Source organism: Pipra filicauda, unplaced genomic scaffold (genome assembly GCF_003945595.2).
Source record: "Pipra filicauda isolate LSUMZ 115617 unplaced genomic scaffold, ASM394559v2 scaffold36_size6622888_pilon, whole genome shotgun sequence".
Lineage (NCBI taxonomy): Eukaryota > Metazoa > Chordata > Aves > Passeriformes > Pipridae > Pipra > Pipra filicauda.
In genome coordinates this window covers 6,382,450-6,407,240 of record NW_024104498.1, presented here as the reverse complement: position 1 = coordinate 6,407,240, position 24,791 = coordinate 6,382,450, and the positions used below count along the sequence as shown (strand labels likewise).

Here is a 24,791-nt window from a genome sequence, read left to right as displayed (position 1 = left end):
GCAAAATTGTGTTTGGGACATAGATTTGTTAGTTTTCACATTTTGGTTGATTTACGCTACATCCATTAATTTCCATTTTTGCTTTATTTGTGACCTAAGTCTTGTCCAGATTTCTCATTCATTTTCCTGTTCTTTTACAGTGCTCTACATATTCCTCGATGTTCTTTAAAACCTATCCACTTGTGTCAGAAGTTCTGTCCTCCTTGTTTTTCCCTTGCTTTAGGATACAGATGGGTTGTGCTCCTTTTGACTTAATGAAATTCCAAGACCATCTCTGATCTGAGTCCTCCAGCTCTTTGGTTTATCTCACTGCTAGTTTTCTTCTTTTCTGAGAGGCTGCTCTTCTGAAATGGAAAGCCTAACTTAAAAACTAAAGGGGGGTTTTTGTTTGGTTTATCGTGCCATTAATTGAAATTGAATAATTTATCATTGCTCAGAATGAGATTTCATTGTTATTTGTGGTTTTGAGACTAACTTTAGTGTCTACCTTTGCTGCTGGCATTTAGATTGTTCATGTAACAACAGAAAGAAATTCACATTATTCTTTGTGTCATGGCTACATGGAGAATTCACAAATGTGACAGTGAAGGTAGGTAAATCTTTAAGCATAAAGATAAATTAATAGAATTGTGAATTATTGCCAGATAAGAAGACTAAAATGAAATTTCTTCACACTGAGAAGATTATTTTTGCAATTCTTGAGTCCAAAATGCTGTTGTGTCTGGAAGCTTACACTCAGCAGAAGCCAATACTGTCCATTGCCCTTCATAGATAACTCTTCTTGTTTTGATGATAATGGGCAATTAAAGGGATTTTTCCAGGCCTACCTTATTCATTGGTCACATCTGCAGCTACAGTTTTAGGACTGCGTGTAATAAATGACACAGAGGGTTGTGGATCAATAGAATTCTGTTCCTTTCCATGAGATTAATTCAGTGAGTTCTTTATGGCTGTTTGTGATGTCCCAGCAATAGGGCTGGTACACATTTTCCATCATCCTGGGAACTTCCAGCAGAGAAGTCCAGGATAATGCTGTCCTAGACAGTTCTCATAGTCCTCCGGGTTGCTTGTAAGGTCAGTTAATTGCAGCGTTGATATCCCTCTTCCTTAGCTGATCCATGGATAATACTATTACAGTCTTTAAAATAGTCTCTCATCCTGCCTGAACAGTTTGCAGTCAGATAAGAGCTTCAGTTTGTCTCCCAAGAGTTACACTGCTCTGTGCATCGCATATGACAGAATAGGTGTCACCAACTGCAGATATACACGTGTCACTCTTTTTGGAGCTGGTTTAAAGTTACATGGACATGCAGATTTGGTGCTGTTCCAGCCCAGGCAATGAACTGTGCAGTTTATCTCCAGGGCATTAGAATCACAGGTTTCCACATGTGCTATATGGGCCCACATTCTCATTTGTAAGAATTTGTTTTCTTTTACAGGGTAGCAAGGAGAAAATGGCACCTGTTATTTGCAGCTTTGCCCTCTCCAACGTCTTCAAATCTCTCACTTTTCACCTCAACAAATTGGCAAATATTGGTTGCCTTCTCTGAGGTGAAAGGCACAAAACTCCACTAAAAGTGTTTATAAGTTCTACAGAAATGTGGAGGAGAAAAGCGAGAACTAAAGCTACTATGACTTGTAGTATGGAGTTTGGGGGCATCTTGCCTTGTATGAATGAAATCTGTCTCTCTCACTCCTATTCACACTTGCAACTGCTTGAGTGTCATACAAGCTGTTTAATGCTTGACAGGCTGTTTCAATTGGGTTATGTATTATTCTGGCACTTTTCTTGCAGATTTGAAGCCCTCATTTACACAGAGAGGAAACCTCTTTTTTCCTCCTTGGATATTTATTAGTAGAAACCCAATTTTTTTAGTTAATAATTTATCACACATTATTTTCTATTATTTCTTTTACCTGAGGCTGTTTTTCTGCTGTTCATATGGTGTTCTTTTAAATCCAGTTAGAATTTCTCAAGTAAAACGTTCATTTGGGAGTAGGAGACTGTAACCAAACCACTTATTTTAATTCCTGTCACTCTCCTCCTTTGTCTTCCTACCTGACAATTGAAAGTCTGAACACTTTCTCCAGCAACCTTATATTGGAAGAGACTACCTCATATTTATAGTACTGAGACAAAAAGCGAGCAGGAGACCTGAAGTGAAAGGTGTCAGTTCTTTGGGCTGGGTGATAGAATGAAACTACACTGCTTGGAGAAAATAGCAAATAGTTTTGCAATGAGTTGTGTACATCCTTGCAATTAGAGCATAAGAAAAAATGTCTGATGTTCATCAGAGCTTTAGAAACATACCAACTTCTTACTTAAAGAATAAGAATTGTGCAGAGAAAGTTGAGAGATTAGTGGCAATATCTGGCAGCTAATGAGAAGCCTTCCTGCCTTGAGTACTCTCCAAGATGGCCAAACTTCCCAGAGAAATCGTATGTCTGGTAGTAATGGAACAACAGTTGCTTTTTCTTGTTTACATATTAGAACACAAAGTTATTATAACATTTGCACATAAACTTACCCTTTCTGGTGGCTAGACAGAGTATGGATATCTAAGCGTGTACATTTACCAGCTTCATTCTGTAGTTAGGCTAAAGTTTGGATGGGGTTTTGTATGTTGGCACGACATAGACTTCATTCTACGTGACTCTTCATATAGAAGGTGATTCTCTCTTACATAGTCAGTGCATGCCTTTAACTGTATTAACCTGGCTATTAGGTTTCAGTTTTGGTTGAAGACAATGGAGTGTGTTTACTTAAGCGAGATGAATTTGGTCCTGATTACTTTAAAATGGTGACTATTTTTCCTGATCATTCTGTACAAACAGAATTGCTTTAGAGAAGAAATTTTTTCACTCTAGTCTGTTATAATCTGACTCTTAGAAATCAACCATTTCAGTCCTGACTGTTTCATTTTTATCTTGAAAACAGCCATTACTTCTTTATCTGAAGTTCAGTTTGTTTAATGAGTGTGTTACTCTTACAGATAACTTGTCCTGGAGTGCTGCTGAAAGACAAAGAGGAACTTTATCTCAGTGTCTTTGTACTTGGGCAGTGTAAAAAAACTCAGTGTGTCCCTGCGGTGTTTCCACTCTTCTTTCAAGAAAAACTAGTATTTGAAAAGGTAAGATATGTCAAGAGCTAGTACAGCTCAAATAAACCCCATCCCAAATTCCACAAAAACCGTCAAGCAATCACACTGAGGATGGCACAGTATTTTAACTGCTGCTTCCCTTCAGCACAAGGGAGGTGTGTGCCTGTATTATCCACATGCATACTAAAGATTATAATGTATGATGAGACTTCTTAGGTGTTTGTTCCTTCTTTTGTGAACTGTCCTTTCTCAGCATCTGTTTTGCTAGTTTGGAAGGAACTGCGTGTTGCTGTTCTAAAAATTATGGCAAGGTGAAGAACAAAGACCATATAATATAGGAGACTCAATTTAGTAGAAGGATAGAATAGCAGCTCAAGCCTTTTTGGTGACATCTTACTCCCTTTGAGATACTTTTTTCATGGTTTGTCACCAGAATTCCCAGATTGGTACTCTGGCCCTATAATTTATAGTTGTTTATCACATATTTGAGTCCCTACTAGCTTCATTATTAGTACCACAGGGATAATGAAACACAGTATCTCACAGATATGATCTGGCTTCTTGACTACCTATGAATAATAATACTTTACCCTTTCTAGTTCTTTTCCTTTAAGCATCCCCCAGCACTTTGAAAACCAGGCTGAGTAAACATCAGTGATGCTCTGGTGAAGTGGGTAAGAAACAAACAGTGATAATTCCACTGGCTACTGAAGAGTAAGAAAGACCATCATTCTTTAAAGGCAGACATAGCACAAACTACTTAAGGGAAATGTACTGAATACTGTTTTCAGTGTAATTTAGGGAACCTCCAAGACACCATCTACTTACAAAAGAAGGTGAACAAGAAAGCTGACAGTAATATCTGTCTTCTTAGCTATTGATTAGGTCTAGGTACTTGTGGAGCACCCGTACTTTTTGTTTTTTAATGTTTAGTACCTTGAATAGCAGTGTGATTTACACCACTCTGCTGAGACTTTTATACAGAATTAGGGGGAAATCTATTACCTGCTGAATATCCAGTGCAACATCTTTCCCTATTCCTTGCCATCTATTCATGTGAGATTCAGGTTAAAAAAAACCCCTGAGCGGGAGCCTGTACATGAAGAGTCGCTTCCATGAAAATTATGCTTAAAGCATTACCAATAAATTAAAGAATATATTATTCATCTATCAGAATTGTAGTACTTTAAGCAATTCATCTTTTTCTCTTGAAATTTTCTTAGACAATACTTACCACTACGTCTTCAACTCTTTACAAGACCTCATAATTTAAATATGGAGAGGTAACTCCTAATGGCTGGAAAGCATATAACGACAAGTGCTGGCTTTCAATGAATTTGATCATGTTCCAAATGATAATTGCAGTATCCTTTATTTTTCCAGTAGGGATAGGGCTCTTGAGAACCATCTTGGCAAGGAAGAATATTGATTTTGGGGGTTTTTTTCCTTCTCTTTCCCCAGAAGTCCATCTAATTATTTTGACTGTGCCATTGTTATTATTTATTAATTTCTTTTTCAGGAATTTGCTAATACAGTTGATCCTGGAGACCTTGTGAAGTTACTGGAATGTAGGTTCTGCTTTTTATGTATACTATGTTATATCCATTAATGTCATGCATGTGTGGGCTCTAAAGGCTTTTTGGAGGTTTAAAGTATGTGGTAGTTTTTCTATCAGGAGTCTGCTCTCTGAATAACTAGTGGGTAAGCACTTTGTTGTCTAACAAAATGCCTCTAGAAATGTATGCTACATGCTTTAGAACAGGAAGAGGGTAAAAAGTCATAATTGATTGGAAATTCAGCTGGTTATCCAAATAGGTAATTCGTTCCTTTTTATAGTTATTTGTTTGATTAGTTTTCAAATTATATAAGCATAAACCTCCAATTTTTGAAAAATTATTCATTTCATTATTCATTAATCAGAAAATTATGTCTTGCCACATGTGGAGTATAATGAATTGTAGTGAGAAAACACTGACCCTGAATTCAAACTCCAGGAATATGCACCTTCATACTGAGAGTTATCTGAAAAGTGGGCAAAGCTTACATAATCTTTAAAAGAAGACAAACCTGGCAGCAGATAGAACTTACCAAGTTCTAAGTCAAGTTAGAGTTGTCATTTGTATGCTGCTAATGCCACTGTGTTCATCTCTGGTATTTATCCAAGCTGCTTTTAATTTTCTCTTATTGTTGGCATGATGGAAATAGTAGAGCAATGTATACAGTGCTGTGAAGCTTAAATCAGGGATCTGGGTTTTTTGGGCTTTGACTATGAGAATTACTTTTCCTTTTAGGTTTGGGTTGGGTTTTTTTTAACTCATGAAAAAACTTTTTTCCCTTCTAGTTGACACAGCAGTACTTGAACTAATACAGCTCGTTCCTCCAGGTATTGTATCAGTCTCTTCATAAATTATGCAGTTTAATAGGTGAATTTCCATGAGGACATTGCCCATTACAGCACAATCACTTTTTCCAACACACAAACAACATAGAAAACTCTTCAACAAGTAGTCCTCTGAATATAAAATGTTAATGGATCAAGAGGATCTCATTCTTGAAAGAGAATAATAACTGAATATTGAAATGTACCATAGTCAGACTTAGGAAAGTGATAATATTTTAAAAACGGAAAATAAACTGAAATCATCCAGTGCATACTTATTAACTACATCACAATTCACTTGCAAAGAGGCTTTCTGTGAAATTTCAGAGTGCATAATCTTGTTCTCAGAATGAAAATTTTTTTCTTCCATTTTAATGGTGACCATTGGGAAAACTCTTATCCTCACTATAAGTATTACAGGTCTCTTGGGATATCTGAAGATAATAAATAGCGATTTGTCATACTTCTGTTATTGGTTTGTGTGATTATAAAAATCTATTTTAATGAAATTCAAGTGTTCCCATGAATAATGTAAATCTGCATTTTATTGGAAATAAAGTCAAGTTTTAAAGAGGACTCATTTGGAAACTGTGGTATTAAAAGCACTCTCAGTCACTTGTCCTTAGTACTTTCAAGGAAACAATCGCTTCTCTCAGGTGACTCACCAAACTGTTTACTTGAAGAAATGCACTGAATGGGGATTATTTTTTTTTTTATATGGGAGAGTAAATGATCTTGCATAAGGAATTTATTTTCAGGGGTCAGAGATAAGTGTGATACACTTCAACAAGATGGCTGCAATAGCACAAGTTAAATTTTTTTATAATATAAATTCAAGGCTTTCCCTCTAAACAAAATATATTTATTTTTTTAAAGTAGCAAACCAGGATATTGACAAAATCTTGGGGTAGTTATTTTGATGTTGCTTGTGTTACTTTCTTGCCACTACTGTGATATGCAATGATACAGTATTTCATAAGGGATTGGTTGCCATTAAAAAATACTGGTTTCTTCAGTGGCATGGAAAGGAAAGAAAGAAGAAACTACTGAAGAGTTGCCTAGAGAAAACTTCTCATGTATCTCTTATAAAACAGTTAACGCAATCTTCTTTAGTTTTTTTTTACAATAACATCAAAACATAGTTTCCTAGTAGATTCTGCGCCTTTCTGCTGCTGATTTAACTTGATGAGGTTATTTCCTGGTGTGATAGGAGTTTTGGAGCCACGCTGAAAATTTGTAAAGAGCAAAATTTATCGTGGTTTCAGCGTGGCTCTTGTGTGCGGTGTCTGTGCTATATGGCTTTGTCTATTTTCCAATTAAAGTATGTACTTTCTTTTTAGTAGGAAGAATTCTAGCTACGTATGAAGAAAATACAAGAGATTTCCTGTTCCCTGACCCTAAGCTTACCCGTGGGCACCGTGGTTTAGAGCGTGAGATTTTAATGAAGAGGTCCTCTTCTTTTACAGTGAGTGAATGTCTGTGGATTGTATTTATGACACAGTCTGTTTCTCTGAAGAAACCCCTTGAACTGCTTCAAATGAAAAGCGATTACTTCTGACAGGTTTTGCCATTTTAGGTGTTGAATGTACAAATCCACAGCTGAACTTTGGTGAAAGTATAATCTTTTCTCAGAATGCTCCAAGGAATTATTTAATGTGAAAAAGTAAGTTTCCACTTGGTTTGCAGTGTGGCACCATGACATGTCTCCATTCAGTTTAATCTGTGGTGCAGCTGGAGTGGCGAAGGGATGCAGGAGAAGAGGGAGATGTCATGTAGACTGCATGGTTCTCAACAGATAAACCACGTAACCCTCCTCCTCAGTCTCTGTAGAATTTTTCAGACCATTTTGGAACTGTTTTGGACTATGACAGTCACTACAAATTTACAGTGCTATCCCATCTGACCTGTGGGCCTCCCTGAAGTGCAAGGTTACCAATAAAATAGTAAGTTACTGAAATTTAGCTCAATGCTGCATAATTGCTTTTATGTTCCCAGACCTGTTTGTTGAGGTCTGTTCAGGTCATTCACACTCATTTAGTAACTTGCTTTTTCTACAGTTTCAAAAAAGCTATGATAAACAACAGATAATTGGCAGAATGAGTGCAATGAATTAATGTTAATTTTCTGGAGATAAGGACTCAAGTACCTATTAAATGAAAATGAATTCATCTCACACTGCCCTTTCATAAAGTTTGGCTGTTGAATCTTAAGTGTCAGCAGAATAACTCAGGAAGGCTCATTAATGATGGTGGTGATGGTGTGTTTGGGGATTTGTTTTTGTGTGGTCTATTTTGGTTAAGTTTTACTAATGGATTGGCAGGACATTTGGATTGGGAAGATAGGGACTCAGTTGTCCTGTCTGTTATGATTAGACTAAAAGCACATGGCAGGAGGGAAATGCTGATTAAAGGTCACTGGTATCTTTTAGCTGGTGTAATCTTTCCCTTGCAAGGGCAGCCTGGAAACTGCCCTTGCAATTAAAAGTGCTAATTTGGTGTCTAATGCTGTGTTACATTTGAATGCATTAAAACTGTGATTTTGTGCTACAAAACGTATGATTCTGCAGCCCCTGCAAAAACAGCCATTATTTTTTGGCCACAGCACCTCTTTGAGACGGCTCATCCTACACATAGTAGTGGTGGCTCAGGAGATGCAGTGGAACTGTTTTGCTTTGATGCTGCTTATAGAATAGGTACTTTCCCGGTGTTGAGAAATAAGAGGGAGGTAGTGATAAATGAGGTGGTATTAGCTAAATGCTTTTAGATTTTTTGTGAACACGATACAATTAGTCTCTGTAGAAGCAGAGCCACTAGAGAAGTTTGAGGGTTTTTTTGAGAGACTAAGTTCTTTAGCACAAAGGTTATGTATTTTCCAATAAAGAGAAGGTACCATGATTTGTGAGCTTTGAGAAGATGTGATCAGAGTGATTTGGATATGTAGCTGAATGATGGCACTTTAGTAGCTTTAAAAGGTTGATGTAAGACACGAATGTACTTCCATGTCCTTGGGAGCAGCATAAATTAAATCCGTCTCTGCACTGGAACAGGGACTGCAGAAGCACCTGTTGCTCCATTCCATCTCCATTGCAGTAAGTACAGTTTGAGGAAGGATTTTGGCATAATGACTCCCTTTTTGGGAATAATGCAGAAGCTGTGTTTGATGGCGTTGGAGGGAGGCTCCCAAAAGGAATTTGTTCCTCTCCTTACTTGCTATATGGGATAACTGTGAGAGGAGTTTTACCTCCAGTAGAAATGCAGTCTCCAATGCCTCCATCTTCCAGTGTTCCCTGAGCTTTACTGGCAAGTATCCCCTGCTAACTTTGTCGGCACGAAGCACTGAATGTGAATGATAAGCAAAAGGGAAACGTTAAACAAGGTCGTGAGAACCTTCACATTATTCTTATGCTAGTGAGGCCATGTTCTTCCCACATGAAAAGTTATTTATAGCTAGCTGAGATGCTGAATACTTTTGACTGGCAGCTGTGCTTCAGTGGCACTTTGATTCCCCATAAATTTGTCTTTTATTAGAAAAATAAAGGTAGCAACAGCGAGGTTACGGTTGTGGAGTTCAGATAGGCAGCGACAAGTAGTGTCTGCTTAACACTGCTAATCTGCCAGTTGGAAGGAATCCCAAGTTGAGAGGATCAGAACTCCTCCAGAAATCTGGCACTTGGCTGATAATGTCTCTGGCTAAATGTCTTATGAGGCTTACAAACTCAATACGCACACAAGACGTGCCTCGAGTTATCTCTCCTGGTCCAGCGTTGCCCAGCTGAGGCTCTTGCTGGCTCTTCTGTATTTCTCTGCAACCCTTGCCTTTCAGAATATGTTTATGCCTTGACTGTGGTAGTGACTTCTTACAGATGTTCTTATCTCCATTCCCCACCCTCATGCAGTATTTGCCATGTTACTTAAAGCAGTTTCTTTTTAGTTATGCTATCTCTCATTAGCATGCCAGTATAAGACCTTCTGTTACATTCATACATATTTTTTTAAGCTACAGAGTTGTACTTACACTCCTTACAGTCCAATGCACATATTAAACGTGGGTTTGAACTTTTCTTCTTCTAAATATCTTCAGTTTTTCCATGATCAGATTAGTGTTATGCCCATATCACTTCTGTTTAATTACTGGTACAGCAGTACTGGCAAGCCTGCTCAGGCCTGCAGACATCACTAAGCCAGAGGCAGAAGAACAGATCCCAAAAACTTTCTGGCTGGATTTTCATTTCCAGGTGTCTTTGGGGCTATACAAGAGCCTTTACATAATACTTTCAATACATATATTGAATATCCTTCAGCAATCCTGAGTTTGGGAACTGTGGAAATCAGAAGAACTCCTCTGATAGCTTCTGACTTGTAAGTTACTTTCAGCATATCCATGCCTGTGTATGCAAGTGCCATCCTTTATTCCCTCTCCACAAACTATTTCTTCGAAGAAACCATGGATTTGTGCTTTTTTTTTCTTTTTAGCTATGAGCATTTAACAATTTTGTAATCATTTTCAGTCTCTGTAAAAGCAGTAGGTGCTCTATTGTTGCATTTTATAGTAGACTTTCTAATTCTGATGTGTCCTTTCTTACATTGTTGATAGCACTTGACAATTCATTAGTGATAAAAATGAGTTGATTAAAGATGATCAGTTTAAAACCTCTTTTATATGCTGTAACTTGACTTGATTGAATCCTGGACTCTGTTAATTGCTATGACTGAGCTTTCTTGGCATTTTTGTCATTTCATTTCCATAATGTAACCTGTGGCTGGACCATATTCCCTGGTGGGAAATCAGTGTGTGCTTAGGCGGGTGGTGGAGGATAGTTTGGTTCAGCAATAGACTTCACTCATGAAGTTCCTGCTAATTCTTAGGAATGTGGGACAGTGTCACAAACAGACCGGCTCCTTTTCACATCTCAGTGATTTTGTGTGTTCATGTGCACAGATGCCATGCACACAGATGCCTCAGGCAGCAAACTCTGTCCATGTTGAAAGAAGACAGAGTGGAAATTTCTAGGGGCACTTGATTCTCTCTTTGCTTCTGCAGAGCAGCATGCACATGTATGACTCCCACTTGTTTATAGCATATGTGTCATTTAGTTCTTTTATGCCTTTTTTAATGCCTCTGTTTTGGGAAATAATGCCTGTGTGTCGTAATCCCTGCCGTTCACACCCGGTAAATTTTGTATACGTTGCCCAATTCTATCTGAATTTAACAAGAAATAGAGCCTCTGAGGTATTATGTTCCTGGCCATGGCTGCAGTGAAACAAGGTGAGTGGAACAGAAACTGTTGGCCATGTAAAAAGGGAACTGGCCACGTAAATGCTGGCCATGAGTATGTGTGTGCTGTGATTGACCAGGAGGCCCAGTTGGACCCCAGTGATTCCAAGCTGGTCAAAGTCGGGCTGCCACATGGGCAAGAGGGGATTGAGAAGAGATGGAACGTGGTTACAGACCAAGGGAGACAATCCACAGAAATCAGACTGCTCTAATGATTACAGAATGAAGGGTATTCTTAGTCCTACTGTTGCAAATGAATAGTTATTTGCAGCGTGATTGACTAATTAAACAAAATGTTTTTACAAAAAAAAGTGGCACAACTGAGACTATTCATAAATAAGTTTACAAAGTTAGCATTATTGAAACTCCTAGAGCATGACTGAAATTTTTATTGATGCTATGTAGCATGGCATGAAAAATCTTTAAAAATGCTTTTGATAAAAAAAATGTATTGAAATAAAAGTCAGACCTTAATTGTTGTACGAAAGAAGTATAATCATCTGTAATTGAATTGTCAGAAATGCAAATGTTAGCATCTTGACATTTACCATTGCTGTTCTGTCTTTTCTAATTATCTTTATTAAAGGCTGAAATTAACAAAGGAAATGTCTGAAAATTAGGAATAGTTTGTTACATTAGGTGACATTTACCTCTTTGATACCATTTATCTTCAGTTGGAGCTTGATGTTCAATTATTGTCTCTCTTCTAGGGAATTGCACCAAAACTGAGATTTTCTACAATCTCCCTTATTGCAGAAAGTCTGTTAAGCTCAGGAAGGAGTCACATACAGGTTAGCATAATTTAATTGTTTGCAATTTAATTTCCAGATTTAATATTGATTGCCTTGCTTCCAATTTTTGCATGTGCTGCTCACTTCAAACTTTTCTCATTCTTCTGTTGTGGTTAAAGCAGTTATCATGGGTGCTTGACAACTTGATTAAATTTTTAATCAAGTATGAGTAAAGAGTGAGTTTGGTGCATGACAGTAAATGCTGAGAGTTCCTTGAATCTGAAACAATTATCAGCTGCTGTGTTCTGTGATCAGCTGAAGTGTCAGTCCCTGGTGTATTTGTAGGTGGGAAGATGGCTTCTCACCATTTGTTACAGACACTTAAAATTAAGGACAATGAAAACGAGGTGAAGTCAGACAAGGTACATTATTAAAACCAAACCAATTAATTTAATTGTTTTCCATAACTATATCATTAACGGTCATGGAAATGAAGATTTTTTTTTTTTTTTTATAAGGCTATCACGTATTTTAGTCTGGAAATGCTGCTTCTGTAACAAGTGAAGTTAAAGGTGAAGAAGCACTCTTCTCTGGTCTCACAGATTGGAATTTTGGTTTGGTTTCCTGGCACAAGCTGTCATGTACAGTTACTCTTACATCCTTCTTTTTCTGCCATATTATTGAAAAATGGTGCAGCATCATTAAAATGGAATGGTTGTTAGGAAGTGTTGCATGCAAAGACACTTAGGTGAGTGTGACCTGTTTGTGGCATTGTTAATGAGTCCATGGAGAAGTTTCTTCCAAATTTAGCAAATGAAATATATTGAGACAGAAAAAGAATTAAAAAAATCAGTGAATATTGTCATTGTCAGAAAACCAGATTCTGTGAAGGTGACTTGAATAAGGGAGTTTGATTTAAAATTTAGAATGTCCCTAAAAGTGTCTAATATGTTATGAATAGCATATCAGATTTGCTTGTGTTGTAGTGAAGATTTAGTTTCACAGCTGTTGTAAGCCAGAAGCAGCACAGCCTACTTCTAATGAAACTGAAATTAATCTCAAAGAATTAGGTCCGGTTTGTGTGGGCCAGTTCCATCCTCTGTCTCACTGTCAGCTGCACAAGTGGTAGTTCAGGCTGTGTGATGTCAAATTCAAACTGTGTTGATGCAAAACAAAGACACAACCTCAGCCTCACTCATGGTTGGGTGTAGAGAACTGAAGGCAAGCTGGACATTTTATTTTTTGGGTTCCGGAAGTAGTACAGGCAACATGCAGATTTAAGACTAATGCCTGCTAGCTTGAGCTTGAAAAAGAAGTTCTAACAGGAACAAAAGTCTTACTGTACCATTATTTTTTATCTTTTACAACCTGTGAAATTGGGCCAGATTTCACCAAAAAGCCTGATTATCCGTATTGCAGTATTCAAAGTTAAAACATGCTGCTGATTAAGTAGCCTGGTAAGAGCTGTAAAATCTAGAGGGTTAATGGCCAACCATGGTGGTATTTGTTCTAAGGTTGGACTTGATGATCTTGGATGTCTTTTCCAACTTTAATGATTCTGTTATTTGGGAAGATCTTTGGAGGATGGTCTTAAAAGTTTTGGGGTTATTTTTTGGTGGGGGGGGAAGTATTTTTCTTGACTAAACTTTACTTCTTGATTATAATTCTTTAAAGAAACTAGTAAAATTCACCATGGTCCCAGAAAATATGAACTTCAGAGAATGTAATTACACTTTTTTTAGGGAACTCTAAATGGATATAATTTAAACTGTTAAATAGGCTTCTATTTTAATTTATATATGTTATTCTAGATGGTAAGAATTTTAAAAGGTTAAAATAAAAGTTTAGGTAGATGGAAATACGCTTCAAATCTGTGTATGTCCAATCCAGGTAAAGTTTGTGTAAAATACACTTGTGACAAAATTAAATTTCATTTTTTACAGTCTTTGTACACCAACTGTGTAAGAAAGCTAATTGAGTAAGTATCACTTAACATCTAGCGTGTAGTAATGTGTGCTTTAACCTTCTGGTTTCAGAGAAAATGGTAAACATATTGTTTTTTAAATTGCTGTTTGATTATAGTTCTGTGAGGGGAACTTCAGATGACATGGCATCTATTTCTGTTAAATTATTAGTTCCTTGTTTGCATTACGTTCAGTGATCTTTGTTCTGCAACGCTGTCAAATCAGATCATTTCCTCTTCTTCGCTTTAGGCTGGTCTGAATGGGGTACATCGTTCAACCCCAAATGGAAAGTTGCACACAAAGGTGCTGAAGAAAAACGCTCTCGCACCCGAGAAAAGCAGGCACAGCTTGGCATCAAAGAACTACGAGCAGCCCACAATAGCTTCGAAATCACGCTCTCCGTCCCCGTACACCAGGAGACGGATGTGTGAGCTCTCAGAAGAAGCCAGGCAGCGCCTGGCCCATTTAAACCTGGGTCCTCACGAGTTCAGAAGAGAAACCGATAAACCTCCGTTCGTAGTTAGACGGGTTTGTATTCACTCCAAAGTGCTCCCAGCTTAAGCTCAGATCAAATATTGTTCTTTCGCTAAATACCGCTCCAAAAATTCATTCAGCTCTTAGTTTAGATGAATAATTTTTCTCCCCTTAGCAGTCTGTTGCATAGTGATTTAAATGTAAAATTAACTAAAATAAAATTTCTTTTATCCGCTTTAGTAACAGACAAAGATCAAATTCTTTCATGAATATCTTGGTTAAATTCTCTGAGGCCCCATTTCTTTTCTTCCAGCGCACTAGACAGGATAATAGGTGTATAAATTCAGCTTGGAAGTAATTGATATTAGTATTAAAAATTCCTGAATAAGACTTTAAAGAAAGAGTGTCTAGTCACATTATGAACAGTTACACTTCCTCTCTTTCAACTTTTTTTTTTTATGTTGGCATCCTGTGATCTTTGATGCACTTCCCTTGCTCAGAGCTACATCTCGAACACTCTGACTTAGAGTTCGTAACATAAGGACTTTTTGCCATACATGAAAAATTGTTCTGATACTAGGTACTTATTTAAAGAAATTGTGTGTAAGAGGTTTAAAATGAAGGGGCTACATTTCCCAGCCACCTGGAGGATTATATACTTCTATTTATTCTTTTCCCCTCTTAATTTTTCTTCTGATTGCAACAATCCTTTGGCTTTAGTAAACCACTTTGAACGTGTAGGGGCAGAAATGGGGTTGTTCTTATCCTGTGCTGTGACATTATGATTTGTCTACAGTTTTGGACATTGTCCCAGGCAGTGAGATAATCTAGTGTTTAATTCGTTTGCTTCTCACTTTATTTTTTTTCAGTATCTGTACAAATTAATTAGTAATATCTTGTTAAATTTCAGAATTCTTTTCCGAGTTTTATTCTACTTATAGGTACCTTTTAGAAATTCAGAATAGCCTTAATAAGTCATTAGTCATTTATTAATCAACTGTTTCTTTCTCTCAGATATTTTTCTTTCAACTCCTTTTATTCAATTCTTCTGGTTTTTGGTCTGTAGCTGAAGTTCACAGTTTAATTATAGCATCGTTAACACTGATTATTGATTTTCAATGCTTGGCTATGTTTGTATAAAAAATGAAAAAGCTTCTCTGTTAATTTAGCATATCCCGATTGTCATGGCCTTTTCTAGACTGAGAATGCTCTTTTTAGGGCATCTTTACTGTTGAGGACTCTTTTGGCCTGGAGACTTTGTGTTACATGAAGATTAAAATTGGATTATGTCAAATGTAACTTTTTTAATTAGGAAGAGATTCAGATCTGTCTTGGTGAGATCTGAGCTGTTTAGAATAAATACAAGACACCAAGAATTGTTTAAAAACACTGCAGACATTACAGATGAAGGATAGACTATCTGCATTTTCTTTTTTTTTTTTTTTTTTGGACAATAGGATATTCAGAGTTTCTAGACCATTCTAGAACTGTTTTGTTTTATGAACAGTAATGCTAATAATACACACTAGCAAAGTGTTATGAAAATAGTTTTAAATAGTACTTAAAGAAGAGTAAAATATTTTAGAAAGTACTAGATGTGATCTTATGAACAAAACCAGAAAAAATAGGAATTGATACATTTGATACTGAGTATTTTAACAGTATTTTTGCTTCAGGTTGAACAAAGAAGTCCTGGTGTTAAACTTCATACCTGGTGTTCCATGCGAGAAAGCGCAGCAGGATCCTGGGCCAAGGCAGACCATGGTCAGTATTTCCTACTATAGATCTCACTGGTGCTTTTGATTTCTGCAGTAGGTTATTTTGTTTGAGTAGGATTTGTTATAACATTGGGGGTTTATTTATTATAAAAAAGTCAGTCTGTAATGGACAAAAAGCTGTTAGTTCTTCCTAGGAATAGGAAAAATACTGAATAAACTACTGCTTCCAAGGGTGCCCTTGAATAATCCTTTACCTCCTGAAACTTGGAACATAGTTCTACATGATGTGAAAACAGGAGTAGAGAATACCAAAGCCAAACAGGCGAGTGCTCTGTTTCACTCCACTTGTTTTGTTGAGTGGATAGTGGAGCAAATCAGCACCACGGTTTGTGGGTGTGTTGACCAGGCTTGGAGTGCTGATTATTTTGAAGTTCAAGGGCTCTGTTTCTTCAAAAATGAATACTGTTTATTTCAGCAGTATTTGTGAGTAGTGAGATCAGTGACTTACCATTCTTAATGAGCATCCAGGACGTGCTCCAATATCTGCTTCAGCATTCTTTGGTAACAGTAAGTGAGGGTTTAATAAAAAGTGTGGGACCAGAAATTTAAGGAAGTGCCTTAAAACTTGATTTTATTGCATGTGTCTGACAATTTGAGAATTTTAATGAGTCTCATCAGTATTTGTTTATGTTTGCTCTGCCTCATTTTTATTGCATTTCCTCGCTAATTATAAATTGTTTACATCAAATCATTATGAACAGGTTATTTTACATTTGTTGTGTGTCATAGCACTGGGTGCTGGATTGTAAAGGTTTCACATTCCCTTTGGGAACAGGCTCACCAGTCTGTGATCTCTGAGTAATGTAACAGACCTATTATCATCTGATACCACTGCATACTTACAAACTGAGTTGGTGGTTTCTGGCCAGTAGTTAGGAGGCTGAAATCTACCTCAATATCCAGAGGATTTACTTGTCACTTGCCTGTGTCTTGAGGCTTATCTGTAACTTCTGAAAAAAAAAACAGATTCCTGGGATTAGAAATCTTAACAGACAGTAGAGTTTAGTCCTTTTTTGTTTTTCCTGGGTCACGGTGTGAGGGTTGTTCAGTGCAAACTGATATAGCAGATCAAGAAGGCAAACATAATTTAATGTCAGTCCCCCAGGGTTGAGGTGCATATTGGCACTGGTGAAAAATCCTAACCCAGTATGGACCTAAGAGTTTCCCAGTGTAAGTTTCCAGGGGCTTCATACTCGTGTCTGTGGGTCAGTGGCGAGGGAAGGAATGCAGAGGTGATAGGAGGAGGGAGAGTTGGTCACAAGGAAACTTGTTCTGAGAGGATTAGTAAGGTAGAGTAATGTACATGAGAATTTTGGGGAATGGTAGAGCTTGATTTGATATTGATTTAGGCAATGAGTAGCATAACAAAATGTGCCACTTCTGTCTATGCAAAAAATGGTGCATACCCTGATTCATTATTATAAACATTGTATTCCATTAAATGTGAAGTCATGGTTTTCAGCTAAAGAAGGTGATTTCCTGAAAGATACTGAGGAGACTGTTTAGAATTTCACAGGGTATAATAATAATAATAAATTGCTTTAGTTCTTTTTGGGGGGAGAGGTAAGATGCCTTGTAAAAGCTTTTCATAAAATTTAGGACATTCAAATTTCTTTTTAATTTCTTCTGACATGCACCTTTTTTCTTTCTCCAGATCCTTCTCTTCTCAGCAGCTACAGACCCAAGAAAACTGAAGTGAGTACTGTGAAGTGCTATTGGTAACACATTGGTTTTTTGTGAACCTCTGAGCTTCCTAATCCTTCTTGGATTGTCTCACATAGATATTTTTGAAACTTTATCTCTTTCAGTATCAAAAGCAAGAAAAAGGACATTTTAAACTGGTCTAACCCAGTTAAGGCCTGCTGATGGGTTATTTACAAACAGTAAAGGGAAACTTAGGACTCTGTAAAGATGCTTATGCCTGCAGGTACAGAACTTGGTTTTCCTTGGCATTAAGGCTTGCAACAAGGCCATAGAAGAGTCTTTAAATGCACTTTGCATTTGCCTTCCCAGTCATTCTGAGAGTATTCTTCCTTCTGGAATTGTATGGAAAGGTAGCACTGGTAGAACTGGCAAGCCAGTTGTGTTATTTCTCATCCTTTCTTTTTCAGATTTTAACTTCTTTGTGTATTAAAAGGATCTGAAGATTAATGCCAAGGTTCTTTTGGGTTTTGGTGGGCTTTATTCCTTACATCCTCATTTGGTTGTTTTTTTGCCTGTGTTCCTGTAGAAATTGTGGGTTTAGGCATTTAATTATGTATGCCCTAATAGATTTCCTAATGACTGGGAAAACTGGTGATAACAGGGAGGAGGAAAGAAGGGGAATTATAAGGATAAACCTTGATATATATTAAATGCACTTTCAGACTCAACTTTTATTACCAAGGATTACCAAGTTTTGTGTACCATGTGAGTCTAATATATTGTGCCACTTCTGGATTGTTCCATGGCTGTAAATGAGAAACAGTAAAGAAAATAGAGAATTTCTACTAAATATGCTAAATATCTCTTCCTTTTTTTATTTTAAGGTCACATTATCACCCCCATCCCTCTGCCCCTCCCCACCTCCTTTGCCATCCAGTGGGAAAGTAGATTGTAGGAGCAGTCATTGGAGAATGCAGAAGATAGCTGAGCTACAGGTTAATTCATCATGTTCTTGATGCCACCAATCACTTGTGATTCCCACAAAACCAGGTTTGAAGAGAATGTATCTTTCTCTTGACAGAAATATAATATAGCTTTGTTTTAGAGGAGCTGTTTCCCAAAACTGAGGAAAAAAAAAGCCCTGCAGCCTGGAAAGAGCTAATGAATAACCTTATTATTGTTGATCTGGTGTTGGTTTTTTCCCTCAGCTTTGGGAAAGTGCTTCTGTAAAAGTCCCCATGCCAGGGAAAAGGGGGGTAATCCGTGGCAACATTTTAGTGATGTGTTTCAGGTTAAGAGGAACTATGAAAGGTTTAACTAGTGTAGTGAAGAGTGAGTATAAGATGAGCAGATGGGCCTGAGTCTTCCCTCGAGGAACAGCAAATTCTGAGAAAAAAAAGTCTTAAGAATGAGAGATCTCAGAGTGAGGAGGAGTCTAAGATTTGAGTTGTTCAGACTCTCAGGCATTATTCTGAATCTGTGATTCCTGGAAAGGGTAAGCCTTTAAACTCTGCAGTCAGAAAAGGTGATAAAAGGGCTGTTACAGTAGACTTTGCCATAAGATGGTGTGTTAGTTACCAACGGATTCCTCTGACACTTGTTGATTACTTTAGTCTAGGGCTCTTTGTATGAAATGAGGGTCCTTGTTCTTTCACCAGCAGACATATTCCTGAGTGTATGTACAACCTTTAACCTTTTGAGTTGAGAAATAAAACCACAAAAGCTGTACGTCTTGGTACTCATAATAAATTTTAGCTTGGCGGGGTATTTTTCAGGCAAAATCTGCTCGTAGAAAAGACTTGGACGGTTGTGTTGTTTGCAATGAGGATGAGCTCTCAGGTCCACCCAACAGACAATCCCATTCTGCTGGTTCATTAGAGCGTTCAGCACCTCCTGCATTTCAGGAGCATTCCCCGAGTTCTGTGCTGCATCGGTCTTCTCTAAGGGAAAGGTAATGACCTGGTTTTGTTTATGAAACTCTGGAATTATTAATGTGAACAGATGATAACAGTACTTGCATGTCTGTAGTTTGCATGTGTGGAGGTGTGTGGGCTGAAGGGACTGAAAAATCATCTGCAGTAATGATGTTGTTTGACTTTTCCTCAGGTCATGTGTTTGCCATCACCTCTCTGCCTATGATTACAATCCTAATAATGTGGCAGTGAAAATCTCTGTAACAATGACACCCCAGATTTCATGCTGCCAATGTCCATCTGAAACAGAGAATACTCAAATCATCAGTGTTTCAGAGGCAATTAGAATCTCAGGAATGTAAATACAGATACATGTCAAGTAGGTTTTACAGGAGGTACTTGGAAACCTTTTTCCCTTCTGACTTAGGACTCGTGTTTGTAAGCACGTACTCGTTGGCTGTTCTGTACTCAGTGTGACTAGTGTGCATAACATGCTTGGGCAGCTTTAATCTACTCAGTGTATTATATTCCAATCTTTTTGCTTTATTGACATCCTAAGACTTTGTTTTGTTTGAATTGAAGCGTGGGCCTCTGCAGCAATTGTGTGTACATTAATTGCTATATTTAAATTAGTTTTCTTAGTAGTCTCCGCTGACCCCGATGGGGTTGGGTTGGAGACAGTTTCTAATAGCCCTTAGTTCTGTGGATTTCCATCCCTGGATTAATATTTTGGGTACACTTCACAGCTTCAGTGTCTTATGAGGGTGGAATGGAAGAATTATCAAAAAGCAACAGATGGTTTAATGCTTAAGCCCTCCAGTCCTTCAAGGAGAGTATTCCCTACCTCCTGCTGAGTAGAAGGTGTACTTGGTGCTTCTCTTGTAAATTCAGTGAGTAGGTTACGGGTTTTGCTTTGTGGGAGCAGAAAAACTGTGTACAAAGCTGGGCCTGAGTAAGCAAATACATAAAATAATTGGGAGAAACTAAGGATTAAACTGATGTCTTGTCCTAAATGCTGAAGATGTACTTTGGTGGCTGGTTCATTCTCTGTTTGATCCCTGTTGCCATTGGTACCCCAGGTAGTCAGTGCTTGCAGGGTGCATTTTACAGCCTACACACAGCCTAATGCTTGTTTTCAAAATAGAAAAACTGTCTCAGTTTTTTCTTTAAAAAGAAAAATGACAGATGGCAGGTGGGGACTGAATTTTTAATACTCACAAAGATCAAGATGGTGTTTTAACATCTTCCTCTGCTTGAAAACTTGTTTGTTAGTTGTTCTGTGTAATAGTGTGTCTTGAGAAGTGTTTTGCAGAGATTAGGATGTATCTGGGGTTTGGAGGAGGTTCCTTTGTCATCTTGTCTGCCTCCCCACTCTCTTCTGACAATGTTTGTGCATTAGTTACCCATATCTGGGGAAGAGATACTGTCATGGTGACTTTTTTATCCTTTTCTTCAGCTGGATTCCTTATGGAGGGGTTGGGGCTAAATTATATACACATTTTATTTAAGCTGATGGGGCGCCTTCTGTTGATAGCAGGAAAGCCTTGTGTGTTATGAGCTGCTGTTACATGCATAGTAATTTAGTCATCTGCAAGTTAATCTTGAACTTGTCTGAATGTTCTTGCTTTTTCTCTTTATGAGCCCCTCTCCGGAAGAGATTTCTGATCTTGTGAAATTATGTTTTTTCTTCTTATTAGAGCAAATGTTCTCAGCTCTTCTGAGCTGTAACATCTCTTTATGTAAAAGATGTAACCATTTACTTCTGTCATCAGAAAAAAAATCAAAATGAGAAATAAAGGGCATAGTCTAAAACTTTTGATCTCTGTTTCATGCTGCTGAGATAACAATGGTTTTAGCTGATTGTGTATTGAGAGTTATACTTGGAATGACAAACATGGTTCAGAGGTCAGTGTTTGGAAATGCATGCAAACACTGCTGTTCAGATCATAGAAATACAGGAAAAATCAGCAGTACTGAAAGTATATCAGTGTTAGTGTAATTGAAAGAGTATGGAGCCTTATCTCACAGCATTTGGTGTTTATTTCCTCAGTTTTATTTTGAATTACGAAGACAAATTGCTTAGCATATCCAGGCTATTTTTTTTAATGCTAGTCAATCCACAGTCAATATGAAACTTGACTCCCCACCTTAACCTTTAGTTCCCTCTTTTCCCTTTCTTTTTCTAAAAAGTAGTGTGAAGTGATGTCTGCCTTAGGAGTACTTCCCAGAGCCCTGCTCTGTAGTTCTTGAACCACTGCAATACTTTTTAGTGGTACAGAAATTGTGGTCTTCCATATGCTCCCCTGAGCCCCTTTGTATCCTCTCTGGCAGTTTCCAGTCCCTTTTCTGTGAGCCTGCCGGAGACACCAGAAATCAGTCCTCTTCCCTTTTCCCCACTGGCTTTGAGACAAAAGCAGAACTGATTTACTACTGAACAAGACAGAAAAGTTTTGCATATTTATTTCTCATACTTTATTTTTACATTTTTCATTATTTGCATCACTTAAGGAAACCATTTGCCGATGCTGAAAGCTGACACTCAACAGAATGATGTGGCCATACAACCAGAGGTCCTTTCCAACCCCAAATATTCTGTGATTCTGTGATTTTTGGGTTGTAGCTCCTGTGCAGACCAGTGGCACATACACACACTGGAGTTCCTGCCCTCGTGTGTGACCAGCAGTGTGTCAAGGCAGGTGACTTGCCCCCCCAGTCTGGTTGGTTGTGCAGAGATCAGTGGCCTCTTGTGCAGGGGTGAGCATCCTGAATGCCTTGGGAAAGAGCATTAGTACTCTGTTGTCTCAGTGCTGCTTCAGGAAAGCAGCATTCGAGTCCAGTCCTTGCTTTCATCGTGCACATCCCTCCTCATGCATTCCTAGAAGATGGTGTTTTTCTTGGGGACTTACAAGCTAAGCCTTCCCTGCAGCACTGAAACCTGCAGCAAAGTTTCCTTTCATAAAGGAAAGGAGAAATAGTGAGGTGGATTCTGTAAGGTCAAGAAGTCCTTTGAGCAGAGCTGTGTGCTGGCACAAGAGAAATCCTTTTCTCAAGAGACCACAACAATCATAGGAGTATTTGACTATTTCTGTTGTGTGAGAGGCAAAGCTACTTCTCATGCATTTGGGATCAAAGGATTCTTTTTCCTACTCTGGAAAGAGCACACTTTTGCTTTTGTTTCCAGACTGAAGTACAGCTTGATATCTTTTTTCATGTTCTCCTGGTTATGCTGCTGCTATGTGATCTTACCTACTATAAAATCTAACAAAAACCTAAGTTCTCTTTTAAGTGAGAGAGGTTAACTGTCTGGATCAGATGCCCTTCTGTAATATTCCTCTATTGTTTAACTACCATATTTTTATATTATCTTTTTCAAAGTAGTAGGGAAAGAGCAGCATGAAGTTAGATATTGCTAATGATAGATATAATGATAGATAACAGATATTAATGAAATGTTAGATCCTACATGAAGTCCTTGAAAATTCCAGTTATCACAATCAGTGATCTTGAAATGTGTCATGCCAGGATCTTGGGGGTTAGTTTTGTTGCACGGCAAAATCCAGACACAGGTAGTTCACCTTTAGAGGCTGGCATGCATCCTAAGACAGGGTTTGCTTCTGTGAGAGTGTATGTTTTCAGTGCTGAGAACTTTCTACTACAAAGTAGAACACTGAAAAACATTGCAGATTTTTTAGGAAAAAAGCTTGCTCTGGGGAGAGGCTGCAAACTAGGTTTCCTGTCTATTTCTAGCCATTTAAAAGTAATTATTTCTGATTTTTGGAATTCAGTTTGGTAGGAAGGTTGTCCTTGTATGGTTTGGGTTTATCAATCTCACCTCTTGGGGAAGTTTACTTATTTTGTATTCTTTAAGTTAGCTTCTGGAATCAGCACTTGAAAATCAGTTATTTCACACTATATTCTGCAAAACTGAGCAGTACCTGAGCCTTGTTTCATATTTTTGACTAACATCTGTACTATTTGTCATCTTCATTGGTTGGTTTTGCTGCAGCAGTAAGTAAATTTAAAATTGATTGCTGTCAGAGCCATTTTGTGTATAAATTAATAAATTCAGAAAAGATAGAAGGTAATGGAAAAGCTTCCAAAGAGCATAAGGAGGTGCAGCCAATTTGTGACATGCTAATGATTTAGTACCTGAATGGCTTCAACCTTTTGGGGGCAACTGCTCAGCTGGAGTATTGACTTTCATTGAAATCTCGGAAGCTGTTTGCCATTTAAGTTTCACTTTTTCCATGAGGATGATGTAGAAGGGCTGGATATGAAAAGGAGAGAAAAGAAAGCATTTACTAATTTAAGAACTCAGCACTGAATTTGTCACTAGGCTTCAAGGCCCGGTTGTAAACAGGGCTTTTGAAAGTAAGAAAAACTACATAGAAAACATGGGAAATTTTTACCTTTTGTTTCATTTCTTACTGGAGAGGGAGAGCAAATTGGTACACAGCTAAGCTGTCAGCTTCTGCTTCCAAATATTTAGGCTTCTGTGCTTTGATTTAAGGCTTTGGCTGTGTGTAGTTGTTTCTGCTCCATAGTAATATTGTGCCCTGGTGAAGCAGCCTCCCTCCTCCACTGCAAATATTGTGAGAATGTCGGGGGGGTTGTGTTGGTATAACTTCATTACAGTTCAGGCTGGTATATACCAAGATAGTCTCTAAAACACTTCAGAGCTGCATCTGCACTAAGTTGCATAGCCATTGGTCATTTTAAGAAAAAGCAAAACAAAACTGTGTCCTTGACTAAACTGCCCAGAAAAACTCTTTAAATGTAGCCCAGCTTTTCTTTTGTGCCTCCATACAGACTAGTATACACTGCAAACTAAGTCCATCGTACTGAATTACCACTTCATGTCCTCTTAAATGAGAATAAAGCAACTTCTTTCCTTACTGTGAATGCTGAATAAATGCCTGCATAGACACAAAATCTGGGAGAGGGTTTTTTTTATTTCAGAATCAAATATATTTGGCTTTGTTGAGACTCTCTCCTGTTCCATGTATAAGTTGTTGCAGATACTTTCAGGAGCTTTAAGAGCTCTTTGTCCCTCTTCCCCCCAATTACAGTAGCGCTGTCTCCATTTGTGAATCTGGTACTACAGGACTTCATTGATTTCCGTCCTCTGATAGTTTGTCCTTGTGTGTGGTTTTGCTCAGCATGAAGTCTGTGTCTTTGAAGCTGATGAATTCTTCGTGGAGGCCACATGCACCGAATTGTTCACGAGGCGAGGACGTGCCATGGTGGGGGAAGGGGTCACGATAGGCATTGCAAATATTCTGCAGCAGGATTTTGCATTAATTCTGCTGATATGAAATGTATTAGTATCTCCTGCTGAAATGTGATATTAATGTTTTTGCTGTGTGCAAGTGGATGATTGGATTGTCTGACATTTAAAAGTTCCTATTTATTACAGCTCTCGAGTTTGCGAGCTGCTGTTTGAGTAGAGTGCATGGGTGGATGTATCCTGTTTGTATTTCTAATGGAGTATTTCATCCTAATGGATAAAATTATACATGAAAATAATCTTTA

General features: G+C 37.9%; 1 protein-coding gene across 4 annotated transcripts in view; it reads left to right on the top strand.

The window, feature by feature from the left end:
- Nucleotides 1-24,791, top strand: part of SPATA6 (spermatogenesis associated 6) — a 63,274-nt gene that overhangs the window by 21,851 nt on the left and 16,632 nt on the right. For 2 of the 4 annotated variants that reach the window (XM_039384690.1, XM_027747159.2), the window contains exons 2-11: nucleotides 2,994-3,131; nucleotides 4,621-4,669; nucleotides 5,443-5,484; nucleotides 6,822-6,946; nucleotides 11,466-11,546; nucleotides 13,700-13,978; nucleotides 15,601-15,688; nucleotides 17,357-17,397; nucleotides 18,231-18,341; nucleotides 19,122-19,297. In XM_039384690.1, coding sequence (XP_039240624.1) covers nucleotides 2,994-3,131; nucleotides 4,621-4,669; nucleotides 5,443-5,484; nucleotides 6,822-6,946; nucleotides 11,466-11,546; nucleotides 13,700-13,978; nucleotides 15,601-15,688; nucleotides 17,357-17,397; nucleotides 18,231-18,341; nucleotides 19,122-19,297 — 1,130 coding nt within the window. The remainder of the gene's footprint in view (nucleotides 1-2,993; nucleotides 3,132-4,620; nucleotides 4,670-5,442; nucleotides 5,485-6,821; nucleotides 6,947-11,465; nucleotides 11,547-13,699; nucleotides 13,979-15,600; nucleotides 15,689-17,356; nucleotides 17,398-18,230; nucleotides 18,342-19,121; nucleotides 19,298-24,791) is intronic. The other 2 variants (XM_039384689.1, XM_027747161.2) reach the window with 1 other exon arrangement.